The sequence below is a fragment of the Lithobates pipiens genome, unplaced genomic scaffold, assembly GCF_037356315.1.
Source record: "Lithobates pipiens isolate NorthernLeopardFrog02 unplaced genomic scaffold, aLitPip1_a1.2 Scaffold_37, whole genome shotgun sequence".
Lineage (NCBI taxonomy): Eukaryota > Metazoa > Chordata > Amphibia > Anura > Ranidae > Lithobates > Lithobates pipiens.
The window spans coordinates 18143803-18156969 of NW_027507825.1; the positions used below are offsets into that span (position 1 = coordinate 18143803).

At 45.6% G+C, this 13167-nt stretch overlaps 1 protein-coding gene across 4 annotated transcripts in view; it reads right to left on the minus strand.

Moving 5' to 3' along the window:
• NIN (ninein) overlaps nucleotides 1-13167 on the minus strand; it is a 230668-nt gene that overhangs the window by 169925 nt on the left and 47576 nt on the right. For all 4 annotated transcript variants that reach the window (XM_077466782.1, XM_077466784.1, XM_077466783.1 and 1 more), the window contains exon 3: nucleotides 5258-5339. In XM_077466782.1, the coding sequence (XP_077322908.1) occupies nucleotides 5258-5339 (82 nt within the window). The remainder of the gene's footprint in view (nucleotides 1-5257; nucleotides 5340-13167) is intronic.

The following is a 13167-nucleotide window of genomic DNA, read 5'->3' on the forward strand; positions in this document are numbered from 1 at the left end:
TTCAAAATACTAACAACTACATACAAAGCCGTCCACAACTCTGCCCCCAGCTACATCACTGGCCTATTCTCTAAATACCAACCTACTCGTCCTCATCGTTCCTCTCAAGACCTCCTGCTCTCTAGCTCCCTCATCACCTCCTCCCATACTCGCCTCCAGGACTTTTCCAAAGCCTCTCCAATCCTATGGAATGCCCTACCCCAATCTGTCCATCTATCTCCTACTTTATGAGCTTTTAGACAATCCCTGAAAACCCTTCTCTTCAGAGAAGCCTACCCCACCCCCACCTAACAAACTGTGTTTTCATTTTCTCCATCAGCTCTCCCCCCACAGTTATTACCTTTTGTTTCCACTTGACCCTCCCTTCTAGATTGTAAGCTCTAACGAGCAGGGGGCCCTCTGATCCCTCCTGTATTGATTTGTATTGTAAGTGTACTGTCCGCCTTCATGTTGTAAAGTGCTGCGCAAACTGTTGCCACTATATAAATCCTGAATAATAATATATACACACCATATACATACTATATTATACCCCACTCCCCCACTCCCATATGCAGTGACGGTATATTGGTTAATAAATGTAATGTGGTGTGATGCTGCGACAGGTCATGTCATTTGCATGTGTAACTTTTGCATCTGTTAATGTGTTACAGCAAACAATTTGATCCCTGACATTTATCTCACTGAACAAAAGCACAGGATGACGCGTGCTATACACTGCGACTGGAGAATAGCAGTTGCCGGGCAGCCGACGTACACTAAGCACACTCAGGTACTACAGAGACGAGCAGTCTGTTAGGGAGCAAACATCTCAGGCGTTTAATTGGCAAAGTAAATAATTAGTCAACAAAAGCACTGCTGAAACTTGTAACAAGAGAGCATCGAGACAGCGCTGGCAAGATATTGCATAGGGAAGCCAAATAACTACACAAAACACCTCTAGGTTTGTATCCAAAACAACAAGATGTACAAAACATACATCTTATTTTTAAATGTACGTTTATCCTGATGACAAAAAAAAAAATAAAAAAAAATAATAATATGTAAAAAAAGGAAATGGAAACAAAAAAAGAACAAAAAAAAAACCAAACAAACAAAAAAAAATGTAAAAAAAAAGGAAATAGAAACAAAAACAAAACCAAACAAAAACAAACAAAAAAGGTCAATAAAATTGAACTCTGATCAACAAACAAGAGTCTTTTGTAATCCTATTGAATCTTGGTGCGATTTGTGAATTTCTTCCAGATCTGTGTAGTAATTCAGTGAGACTTCCTGTGCAGGAGCCAGTATTGTAGTTCGGTTTTGTGCTGCCCCAGGCCTGACTAAACTCGTGTACCCCCCCACCCCCCCCAATTTAAATGACACACCCCTTGCCGTTTAAGACCTGCCCTGACATTTTCAATTTTGGGGACACTAAATCTGAGGTCGGAGGAGGGGGGGATGGATTCCCTTACTTTGCATAGATTTCCTCTCACTTCCTGTTTGGCTATGGGGCAGGAAGTGAAGGGGAATCTCTGCAATGGGACAGGGATAGTAAAAAAAAAAAAAAAAAAAAATATGACTGACAGGGGCTATAACCCTCCCTTACGCTATCAAAAAAAAAAAAAAAAAAAAAAAAAAAAAAAAATATTGCCTATAGTTCTACTTTAAAGAGGGATTTCACTGTGAAAAAAAAAATATATATATTAAAAGCCAGCAGCTACAAATACTGCAGCTGCTGACTTAATAAAATGGACACTCACCTGTCCCGGGATCCAGCGATGTCGGCAGCCCAGGCCGATCGATCGCTCGGCTCTCGGCTGCTGCCGCCACCATTCTAGGTGAGGGAATCAGGAAGTGAAGTGTTGCGGCTTCACTTCCCGGTTCCCGACTGCGCATGCGCGAGTCGTGCAGCGCAATAGGAATTGTCCGCGCTGTCTCTGGGACCTGTGTGTGTCAGGACAGGAAGGGACAGGAAGAGGCATAGACTCCCGTGGGGGTCTATGCCCGGAAGTGGGTGTAAATAACTGTCTGACAGGTATCTGCACCCCCCTCCCCCCTGAAAAGGTGCAAATTGTGACACCGGAGGGGGGAGGGTTCCGATGAGCGGAAGATCCACTTTAGGGTGGAACCCCGCTTTAAGCACAAATTTCTGATAATTTTATGGAGGACTAAGAAGATATAACCGTGCCAACGGTGCAGCAAAAACACAGCACAGTGAGGAAGGTTTGTGATCCAGGATGAGAAGACAATCAAAATGAGAATTTTCCTTCACTGATGGGCACTGATAAGGCGGCACCAATGAGGTGAAACCGACGATGGGAAATGGTAGGCGGCACCGATGGGAACTCATGGGTGGCACCGATAGACACTGAAAAGCTCTTATGGGTGGCACTGATAAATGGAATTGATAGACATCACTGATGGCACTGGCAGTCATTGGGGAAGGGCACTGATTGGAAGCTGCCTGGTAGTCTAGGGCAGCATACCTGGTGGTCCAGGAGACATCCTGGGTTTAGATCCACTTTAATGCAGGCAGTCTATAGTGGGTTGAGCCTACTGGGCCCCTCCCACATATCTGCTCTCTGCACACAACGTGCAGCACAGTGATGAGGTCACTTCTACTTTAAGGCCCCTTTCACACGGGACGGATCAGTAATGATCCGCCCCGTGATGATCCGCTCGCTCAGCGGGGATTGCTCCGCTGTCCCCACTGAGCTGGCTGCGGACAGGGCGGTCTCCGCACACTGTGCGGGGACCGCCCTGTCAGCTCTCCGCTCTCCTCTATGGGGATCGGATGCGAACGGACCGTCTGTCCGTGTTCATGCGATCCGCTCTGCAGATGGATAGAAAAATAGGATTTTCCTCCGTCTGCAGAATCGGACAGTAGCAGAGGCGGATGAAATCGGGTGACACCCGCTATCCCATAGGGATGAATGTATGCCCGTATTTCATCCGCAAACAGATGGATGAAATACGGACATATCATCCGCATGTGTGAAAGGGGCCTTGGGGTTTTTTTTTTGTGGTTTTTAAGAAAGCAGCCACAACCCGAGTAGAAAAGCCTGTACCCTGCCAGTATTGCACAGAAAGGGACCCTCTGCATGTGGAAGCAGAGATCTCTGCTGAGGTCCGACATGCCCACTGCCAAGTCAGAACTACAGCTCTCCAACCATCTTTACTGATTGCAGCGCTATGGGGGGCCTGACTCAGCAGGTGGCGTATTAGACCTCTGAAGAGAGACCACCGCAGAACTGACTATTTTCCATATAGAAAAAACACAAAGATGAAAATGTCAAACTAACGATACCAACATTCCACATAGAATTTACACACAAAAGGAAAAAAGGGGCACAAAAACTCTGAGCGGTAACCAGCCTCAGGGACATTTAATGGTATCGGGTTAGATAGGTCAAACACATTCCAAAGTAGAAATGTAAAAAGTTCATTTTATTTTAACAAAGATTAAAAAACATAAAACAGAAGCATATTGGTACATCCAAACATTGGATATATGCATTATTCAAACATATATATATTAAGACGCTACCACTCTCAACACGTTTCACTCAATTAGAGCTTTCTCAGGAGATTGGTGGTGCAGCTTGTTTGTATGCTAAAATAGCAGAAAATAGTAAGAGGAAAAAAAAGAAAGAACAGCCATTTAGATGCATATTACAGCGAAAAATTACAGTATTTAAAAATGTTAAACATATATACACATTTAACATTTTGAAACACAGCAAAAAATTACAGTATTTCAAAATGTTAAACATATATACATATTTAACATTTTGAAACACTAATTCTTCGCTGTAATATGCATCCAAATGGATGTTTTCTTTTTTTTCTCTCTTACTATTTTCTGCTATTTTAGCATACAAACAAGCTGCACCAATCTCCTGAGGAAGCTCTAATTGAGTGAAACATGTTGAGAGTGGTAGCGTCTTAATATACATATGTTTGAAAAAATGCATATATTCGATGTTTGGATGTACCAATATGCTTCAGTTTTATGTTTTTTATCTTTGTTGTTACAATAAAATTAACTTTTTACATTTCTACTTTGGAATGCGTTTGACCTATCTAACCCGATACTGTTAAAAGTCCCTGAGGCTGGTTACCTCTCAGCCTTTTTGTGGCCCTTTTCCTTTTGTGACTATTTTCTATCTGATGCCTCGAATTACACAACAAAGTATGTCAAGCCATAGGGATAAGCGGAATTTCAGAGGTTACTAAACCCAGGAGCCTGCATTCACTATACCTGGTCTCCCACGGTACACAGAACATGGAAATGCAATTGTTTTACCAAATATGAACTGCTACATAACTTTTCTCATCAGTACACAGCAGTCTTGTGACTTCTATCAGTGTCTGGTTAAAGCTTCTAGGAAGAGGACCCTCTTGACAGTGCCGATTACATGCACTCACCCAAGGAAAGAAAAAATAAAATAAAAACCCCCACTCTAGCAATACACACCAAACTGAGCATGTGCAGAGTGTCCCCAAGGCTCTGGTCTATCGGCAAATAGACTGGGGATGGTGGATAAAGGGGAGGATCAGAGAAGAGAGGATCAAACAGCCTTTTTGCACAATGCAGAGGATTAACCCCTTAGATTCCATAGTGAGTATAACAAGCATGCTTTACTGCATATACAGACTGATTTTACCGTTGTGAGTTTAGTAAAACTTTAAAGTGCAGTGCCCCCTAAAAAAATTAAAAAAATAAAAAGTCAGCAGCTACAAAATACTGCAGCTGCTGACTTTTAATAAAATCGGACACTTACCTGTCCCAGGGTCCAGCGATGTGGGGGAACGAAGCCCCCACTCGTTCCCCGCTCCGCTCACAGCGCCATCATTCTTACTGTAGGCACCCGGCTGTGGCTTCACAGCCAGGCACCCACTGCGCATGTGCGAGCGGCGCAGGGCGCTGCGATACGCCGCACAGTCATCTGGGACACATGACAGGTCCCAGATGATCGTGCTGCGCGAGGGGAAGTGATGTCACCAGCCCGGGCAATAAAGAAGGCAGACTACGAGGGACCCCCTAGCAACAGGTATTTAGAGGCAAGTAAAAAAAAAAAAAAAAATTTTTTTTTCCCCCAATTATTTTTTTCTTTTTTAAGAATTTTAAACAATTTTTTATTTTTTGGTGGCAACACCACTTTAAGACCGGTTCTGGTTCTCACTCCCGCGGTCACGAACTATTGGATGTTCATACTCAAAACATTTGAATAATAAAAAAAAAAATCAATGATTAAAAGGCATGCTAGGTTACCTGGTTCTGGGCAGTTCTCTTTATTGGACAGTGTGCTGGAAAGGACATCTATAAGGGCTTCTTTAAACTGGTCAAAGTGAACCTGCGGAGACAAGAATATATGATCTTATGGGCTTCAAAACTCACATGTTACCATTACAAAAAAAACACACGTGGTGGGGTTGAGTCCACCACCAAAATACACGACATACAATTGCTACATTTGTAAGCCTTTGTGGTGGATGTCAGCCCAGCATTGGGAACTTATTCTAGCAAATGCTAATGCCAAGAATGTGGGAAAAAAAAAAAAAAAAAAACGATGTGTGCACAATAAGTGACAAGTAAATTACAGGCAATTCAAGCAATATTGAGCCGCTTTCATGGCCAAACAAATGCTAAACCTTTTAGTAGCGCCCTTACTTCTTCATTTTAGATCAGGAAGGGATAGAACCAGGGATAAACAAAACTACAAAAAAATAAAATAAAAAATAAAAAAAGAAGAGGGGGAGGGATCTGGGACTTTAAGGTATCAAAAGAAAATTTGAAACATTCTAGTATAAAAAAAAAAAAAAAAAAAAATTTTTATTAAATAATCTTTATTTAATATTTAGACATTTACAGCATCTCACAAAAGTGAGTACACCCCTCACATTTTTTGTTAAAGTGGTTGTAAACCCTTACAAACCACTTTGACCTACAGGTAAGCCTAGATTAAGGCTTACCTGTAGGTCCAAGAAATATCTCCTAAACCTACACGGTTTAGGAGATATTTGCCGAAAGACAGGCACCGCTGTCTACAGAGCATGCGCAGTGGACAGCGGCGCGCAGGCGCACTGAGCACGCCGCTGTCAACGGCGATATGCCGCGAGTGGTGGCTCCCGAGCGCATGCGCGGGAGTGACGTCATCGCGGCTCCGTCGAATGACAGCGGCGGAGCAGCGAGACGCACCGAGAAGATGGATGCGCCGGACTACAGGGGACAGCGGTGACTTCGCTGGCTCCTGTGTCAGGTAAGTGACACATAATGGACTACTATGCGATGCGATGCGATGCGATGCGTAGTAGCCCATTATGCTTTACCTTTGCAGGAAATCAAAGAGTCAACATAAAGTGGGAGGGTTTGGGGTGCAATGCTCTTATCCACAAAGCCAATTAGAGCCTCAGCCTCAAGCCACATTTCAGAAGTTTACAGGCCTAATAGACACACAGTCCGGCGCACCGCACAGTGCACACACACACACACACACACACAATAAAAATACCGCTTCTATTTTTTAATAAATTATATAACACAGTTTAACATGTTACAGTAGCTTTCTTCTTTGGCAATCTAGCTTTGGGAACCTTTGAGGGACGTTGCCCCTGCGCCCCTTATGGACTGCCTGCCACTTGTCTAGATTCAACTTGATTTTAGTAAGGGTCACAACAAGTGGTCAACACATTTTGGGGTCCAGTGTATGCATTGTAATAATCTTCACAACCTAAGCAGCCGATTAGGAAACCCTTTGATCCTTTATTGGAATATATATATAAAAAAAAAAATAAAAAAATAAATAAAAAAAGCCCTGAAATTGAGTTTTCCACTTGTTACAGACACTATTTACTGTCTACAGAATTAGAAAGTGGAAAAAAATAAAATAAAAATAACACACACACCTCTCCCCAGTGGCAAAGATAAATCTGAAAGTTTTTGCCATCCCCTACTGTATCAAAAAAAAAAAAAATTAAAATAAATAAGTTATGATTAAAAATAAATAAAAAAAATAATCATATAGTTATGATGATTTTTTTTTTTTTTAACAGTAAACTTCTGCTTTAAATATTGCTGTTTCCTACAATAACAGAAACAACATTACACTCTCCTTAGAAGTAAGCTAGCTGTCCCCAGGCCACCTATGAGCTCATCTATTGATAAAAATAAAAAAACACATAGCAACAGTTGCCATCAAAAAAGAAAAAAAAATGCAGAGATGTTTTTGGTAGAGTACAAATTACATAACATACATCAGCATTTTACAAAAGCTAAGGGCAATTTCTCATCAAGCCTTTTCCCTACTTTATAACATTTAGAACTAAAAAAGTCACCTCTGCTCTTCCCTGAGGACTAGCAGTAAATAGCGTTTTATTATAAGGTCTGTTCACTAGTGATGGCCGAACGGTTCGCCCGGCGGTCGTTTCGCGGCGAATTTCCGACTTTCGCCGTCCGCGGGTTCGAACGCCTTTTTCCGTCGTTCGCCCCGGCGGACTTACGTGTTTAATGTATACAAGAACTTTAACCTTTCGTGACACGTTTATCATGTGTTACAGGACAACCAATTGAGACATGACAGCTCATGGACACTTGGACATTCCCCCTAACCTATAAATACACCCGATCCGGTGGCCATTTTACATTCTTTCTTCTGTCACTGTAGGGAAAGGATCCTGTGTGGAGTAGGGACAGAGAAAACGCTAGCTATTTGGTACACAAAAGTTCTTTTCAGGACTGGTATAGGTGTTAGGTCAGCAGCCTGAGTTTCTTTTGTCAGTTTAGATAAAGGGACAGAGCGCTGTATGCTGCTATTTTAGGGACAGCTCAGCCAGATTAGTCTTTCTTCATCATCATCATCATCATCATCATTAGCTGTTACTATCAGGTCCACAAAAGAGCTGTTCCAGCTAATCGTTCCAGCCTACTCTTTTTTGCCAATTTGTATAGGGACAGGCAGGAAGCAGTGTGTCAGGCAGTGAGGATAATTTTAAAGACTTGCTGTTACTATTAGTTCCACAAAGGTTCTTTTCAGGACTGGTATCAGTGGTACGGTAATAGGCTTGTACACGTATAATATTCTTTCTTCCAAATATAGAAAGAATATTATACTTGACTGCTGCCCTTCTGCTGCAGTCTGCTAATCATTCACAACTCACTTGTTCCACAAAAGTTCTTATAAGGACTGGTAACTTGGTCTGTCTAGGGTGCTACGGTACATAGGCTTGGGTGCGGTACAGTCTGCTGTTCTGTAAGGACCGCTATCGGTCCACAATAGATAGGGTTGCCGTGCACTACTGCTGACCGCTGCCCTATACTGCAGCAGTCCTTCAGCGGTATAGGGACTGACGCACAGTCTGCTAAACACTAATACACAACCTGCTTGGTCCACAAAAGTTCTTATAAGGACTGGTAACTTGGTATAGGGTGCTACGGTACATAGGCCTGAGTGCGTTACAGTCTGCTGTTCTGTAAGGACCGCTATCGGTCCACAATACATAGGGTTGCCGTGCACTACTGCTGACCGCTGCCCTATACTGCAGCAGTCCTTCATTGGTATAGGGACTGACGTACAGTCTGCTAATCACTAACACACAACCTGCTTGGTCCACAAAAGTTCTTATAAGGACTGGTAACTTGGTATAGGGTGCTACGGTACATAGGCCTGAGTGCGTTACAGTCTGCTGTTCTGTAAGGACCGCTATCGGTCCACAATACATAGGGTTGCCGTGCACTACTGCTGACCGCTGCCCTATACTGCAGCAGTCCTTCATTGGTATAGGGACTGACGTACAGTCTGCTAATCACTAACACACAACCTGCTTGGTCCACAAAAGTTCTTATAAGGACTGGTAACTTGGTATAGGGTGCTACGGTACATAGGCCTGAGTGCGTTACAGTCTGCTGTTCTGTAAGGACCGCTATCGGTCCACAATACATAGGGTTGCCGTGCACTACTGCTGACCGCTGCCCTATACTGCAGCAGTCCTTCAGCGGTATAGGGACTGACGCACAGTCTGCTAAACACTAACACACAACCTGCTTGGTCCACAAAAGTTCTTATAAGGACTGGTAACTTGGTATAGGGTGCTACGGTACATAGGCCTGAGTGCGTTACAGTCTGCTGTTCTGTAAGGACCGCTATCGGTCCACAATACATAGGGTTGCCGTGCACTACTGCTGACCGCTGCCCTATACTGCAGCAGTCCTTCATTGGTATAGGGACTGACGTACAGTCTGCTAATCACTAACACACAACCTGCTTGGTCCACAAAAGTTCTTATAAGGACTGGTAACTTGGTATAGGGTGCTACGGTACATAGGCCTGAGTGCGTTACAGTCTGCTGTTCTGTAAGGACCGCTATCGGTCCACAATACATAGGGTTGCCGTGCACTACTGCTGACCGCTGCCCTATACTGCAGCAGTCCTTCATTGGTATAGGGACTGACGTACAGTCTGCTAATCACTAACACACAACCTGCTTGGTCCACAAAAGTTTTTATAAGGACTGGTAACTTGGTATAGGGTGCTACGGTACATAGGCCTGAGTGCAGTACAGTCTGCTGTTCTGTAAGGACCGCTATCGGTCCACAATACATAGGGTTGCCGTGCACTACTGCTGACCGCTGCCCTATACTGCAGCAGTCCTTCATTGGTATAGGGACTGACGTACAGTCTGCTAATCACTAACACACAACCTGCTTGGTCCACAAAAGTTCTTATAAGGACTGGTAACTTGGTATAGGGTGCTACGGTACATAGGCCTGAGTGCGTTACAGTCTGCTGTTCTGTAAGGACCGCTATCGGTCCACAATACATAGGGTTGCCGTGCACTACTGCTGACCGCTGCCCTATACTGCAGCAGTCCTTCATTGGTATAGGGACTGACGTACAGTCTGCTAATCACTAACACACAACCTGCTTGGTCCACAAAAGTTCTTATAAGGACTGGTAACTTGGTATAGGGTGCTACGGTACATAGGCCTGAGTGCGTTACAGTCTGCTGTTCTGTAAGGACCGCTATCGGTCCACAATACATAGGGTTGACGTGCACCACTGCTGACCGCTGCCCTATACTGCAGCAGTCCTTCAGCGGTATAGGGACTGACGTACAGTCTGCTAAACACTAATACACAACCTGCTTGGTCCACAAAAGTTCTTATAAGGACTGGTAACTTGGTATAGGGTGCTACGGTACATAGGCTTGAGTGCGGTACAGTCTGCTGTTCTGTAAGGACCGCTATCGGTCCACAATACATAGGGTTGCCGTGCACTACTGCTGACCGCTGCCCTATACTGCAGCAGTCCTTCATTGGTATAGGGACTGACGTACAGTCTGCTAATCACTAACACACAACCTGCTTGTTCCACAAAAGTTCTTATAAGGACTGGTAACTTGGTATAGGGTGCTACGGTACATAGGCTTGAGTGCGGTACAGTCTGCTGTTCTGTAAGGACCGCTATCGGTCCACAATAGATAGGGTTGACGTGCACCACTGCTGACCGCTGCCCTATACTGCAGCAGTCCTTCAGCGGTATAGGGACTGACGTACAGTCTGCTAAACACTAATACACAACCTGCTTGGTCCACAAAAGTTCTTATAAGGACTGGTAACTTGGTATAGGGTGCTACGGTACATAGGCTTGAGTGCGGTACAGTCTGCTGTTCTGTAAGGACCGCTATCGGTCCACAATAGATAGGGTTGACGTGCACCACTGCTGACCGCTGCCCTATACTGCAGCAGTCCTTCAGCGGTATAGGGACTGACGTACAGTCTGCTAAACACTAATACACAACCTGCTTGGTCCACAAAAGTTCTTATAAGGACTGGTAACTTGGTATAGGGTGCTACGGTACATAGGCTTGAGTGCGGTACAGTCTGCTGTTCTGTAAGGACCGCTATAGGTCCACAATAGATAGGGTTGACGTGCACCACTGCTGACCGCTCACCTATACTGCAGCAGTCCTTCAGCGGTATAGGGACTAAGAGTTTTGTCACAGGGTCATTTAAAAAATGACATGCAGAGGAAGAGGCAGGCCCTTCCGCAGGGGTGGTAGGGGTAGGGCAGGAGCAACAGGCTTGAGCCAAAGTGGGAAGTTGCAGAAGGTGCGTTCAATTACTTTAAAGGATGCACCAGACTTGGTTGAGTGGCTCGCTCAGCCTTACTCTTCTGCACCCTCCTCATCCTCTCGATCTGCACCCTCTTCTTCACTCTCTGCTATGTGCACCCCCAAAGACACTACCACCAACAACACGACCACCACCACCACCACCACATACCTTCCGCTTGAGTCACTGGAATTATTTTCCGATCCATATCAAGAGGACATTTCTGATGCGCAGCCACTCTTGGTATTGGATCAGGAAGAGGAGGTAGCAACAAGCGCTACTCAGCAGTCTGACGCCAGTACCCAGATCAGCCCAAGGAGGAGGTTGGTCCCCGGTGTTGCTGCCTACTCTACTTATAGCGGTGGGGAAGGTGACGTTGATGATGACGTGTCTAGTGATGTCACGTGGGTGCCCACAAGAGAGGAAGAGGAGGGGAGTTCAGAGGGAGATATGGACCAGCAGATAGGGAGGAGAAGCAGCAATGACTTACATTGCACAGCAGGGACAAAGCAGACTGCAAATGTATCAGGAGCGAGTCATCGACCATGTACGGTCACATCTGGCGCTCCCAGGACACCGGCACATGGCTCCGCAGTGTGGGCTTTTTTTAACGTGTCCGCTGCTGACAATAGCGTTGCCATCTGCAATCTTTGCAGTCAACGCGTTAGTCGCGGTAAGCCCAATACTCACCTAGGGACGACCGCCTTAAGAAGGCACATGAGCAGCCATCACCGAGCCCAGTGGGAGCAACGGAACACACAAAGCCACACTGCAGGCTCTCACCGTCCAGCCTCGTCTTCTACTTCTCCTTCTCCTCTCTCCTCACAATTGTCCTCCACTCCACCTTCCATCACGCCAAGCTCACATTTTTCTGCAAAAAGGCAGGCTTCCGTGGGCCTAATGTTTGAGCGTAAAAAAATGATGACGCCGGATAACCCTCTTGCCCAACGGTTGGCGGCTGGCTTGTCAGAACTCATAGCCCGCCAACTACTGCCATATAAACTGGTGGACTCGGAGGCCTTTCGCAAATTTGTGGCCATTGGAACACCACAATGGAAGGTCCCAGGAAGGAAGTATTTCTCAGAGAAGGGCATCCCAGAGCTATATGGCCATGTTCAGCGGCAAGTGAATGTATCTCTGGCACACAGTGTCGGTGCCAAGATACATCTGACCACAGACACGTGGTCTAGCAAACACGGGCAGGGAAGGTATATCAGTTTTACTGCCCACTGGGTGAACCTTCTGACGGCCGTCAAGCATGTAACCCGTGGCACCCGTGTAGATTTGGTTTTACCGCCACGGATTGCATGCAGGCCTGACTCTTCTTCTCCTCCTCCTACTCCATCCTCCTCCCTCTCCTCCTCAGCTGCCTCCTCCTTTTCCGCTGCTAGCGTCTCTTCCACTGCACCGCCCAAGCTCCCCAGAACCTATTCCACATGCCAGGTGAGACGTTGCCATGCCGTGCTGCGTCTGTTGTGCCTGGAAGCAAAGAGCCACACTGGCCCGGCACTCCTTTCAGCTTTGCGTTCACAGGCAGATGAGTGGCTAACACCGCTCAATTTGACAGTTGGTAAAGTGGTGTGTGACAACGGTGCCAATCTGCTTAGCGCATTGAAACAGGGCAAAATCACGCACGTGCCGTGCATGGCACACGTCTTAAACTTGGTCGTGCAGCGATTCCTTGTCAAATACCCTGGGGTCCAGGACATCTTGCGGCAGGCAAGGAAAATCTCGGCCCATTTCAGAAGATCTTACACGGCCATGGCTCGCCTTGCTGACATTCAGCGGCGACACCATCTGCCGGTCAGACGTCTTATTTGCGATTGCCCGACGCGATGGAACTCAACCTTCTATATGCTTGATAGGCTGCTCCAGCAGAAACGTGCAGTTAACGTCTACCTGTATGAACTCTGCGAAAGAAACGGTTCTGGGGAGCTGGGTTTTTTTTCACCGCGCCAGTGGCTGCTCATGCGCGACACATGCAGACTTCTGCGGCCATTTGAGGAGATCACCAAACTGGTCAGTCGCAGCCATGGCGCCATCAGTGACATGGTACCTTATGCCTTCTTTCT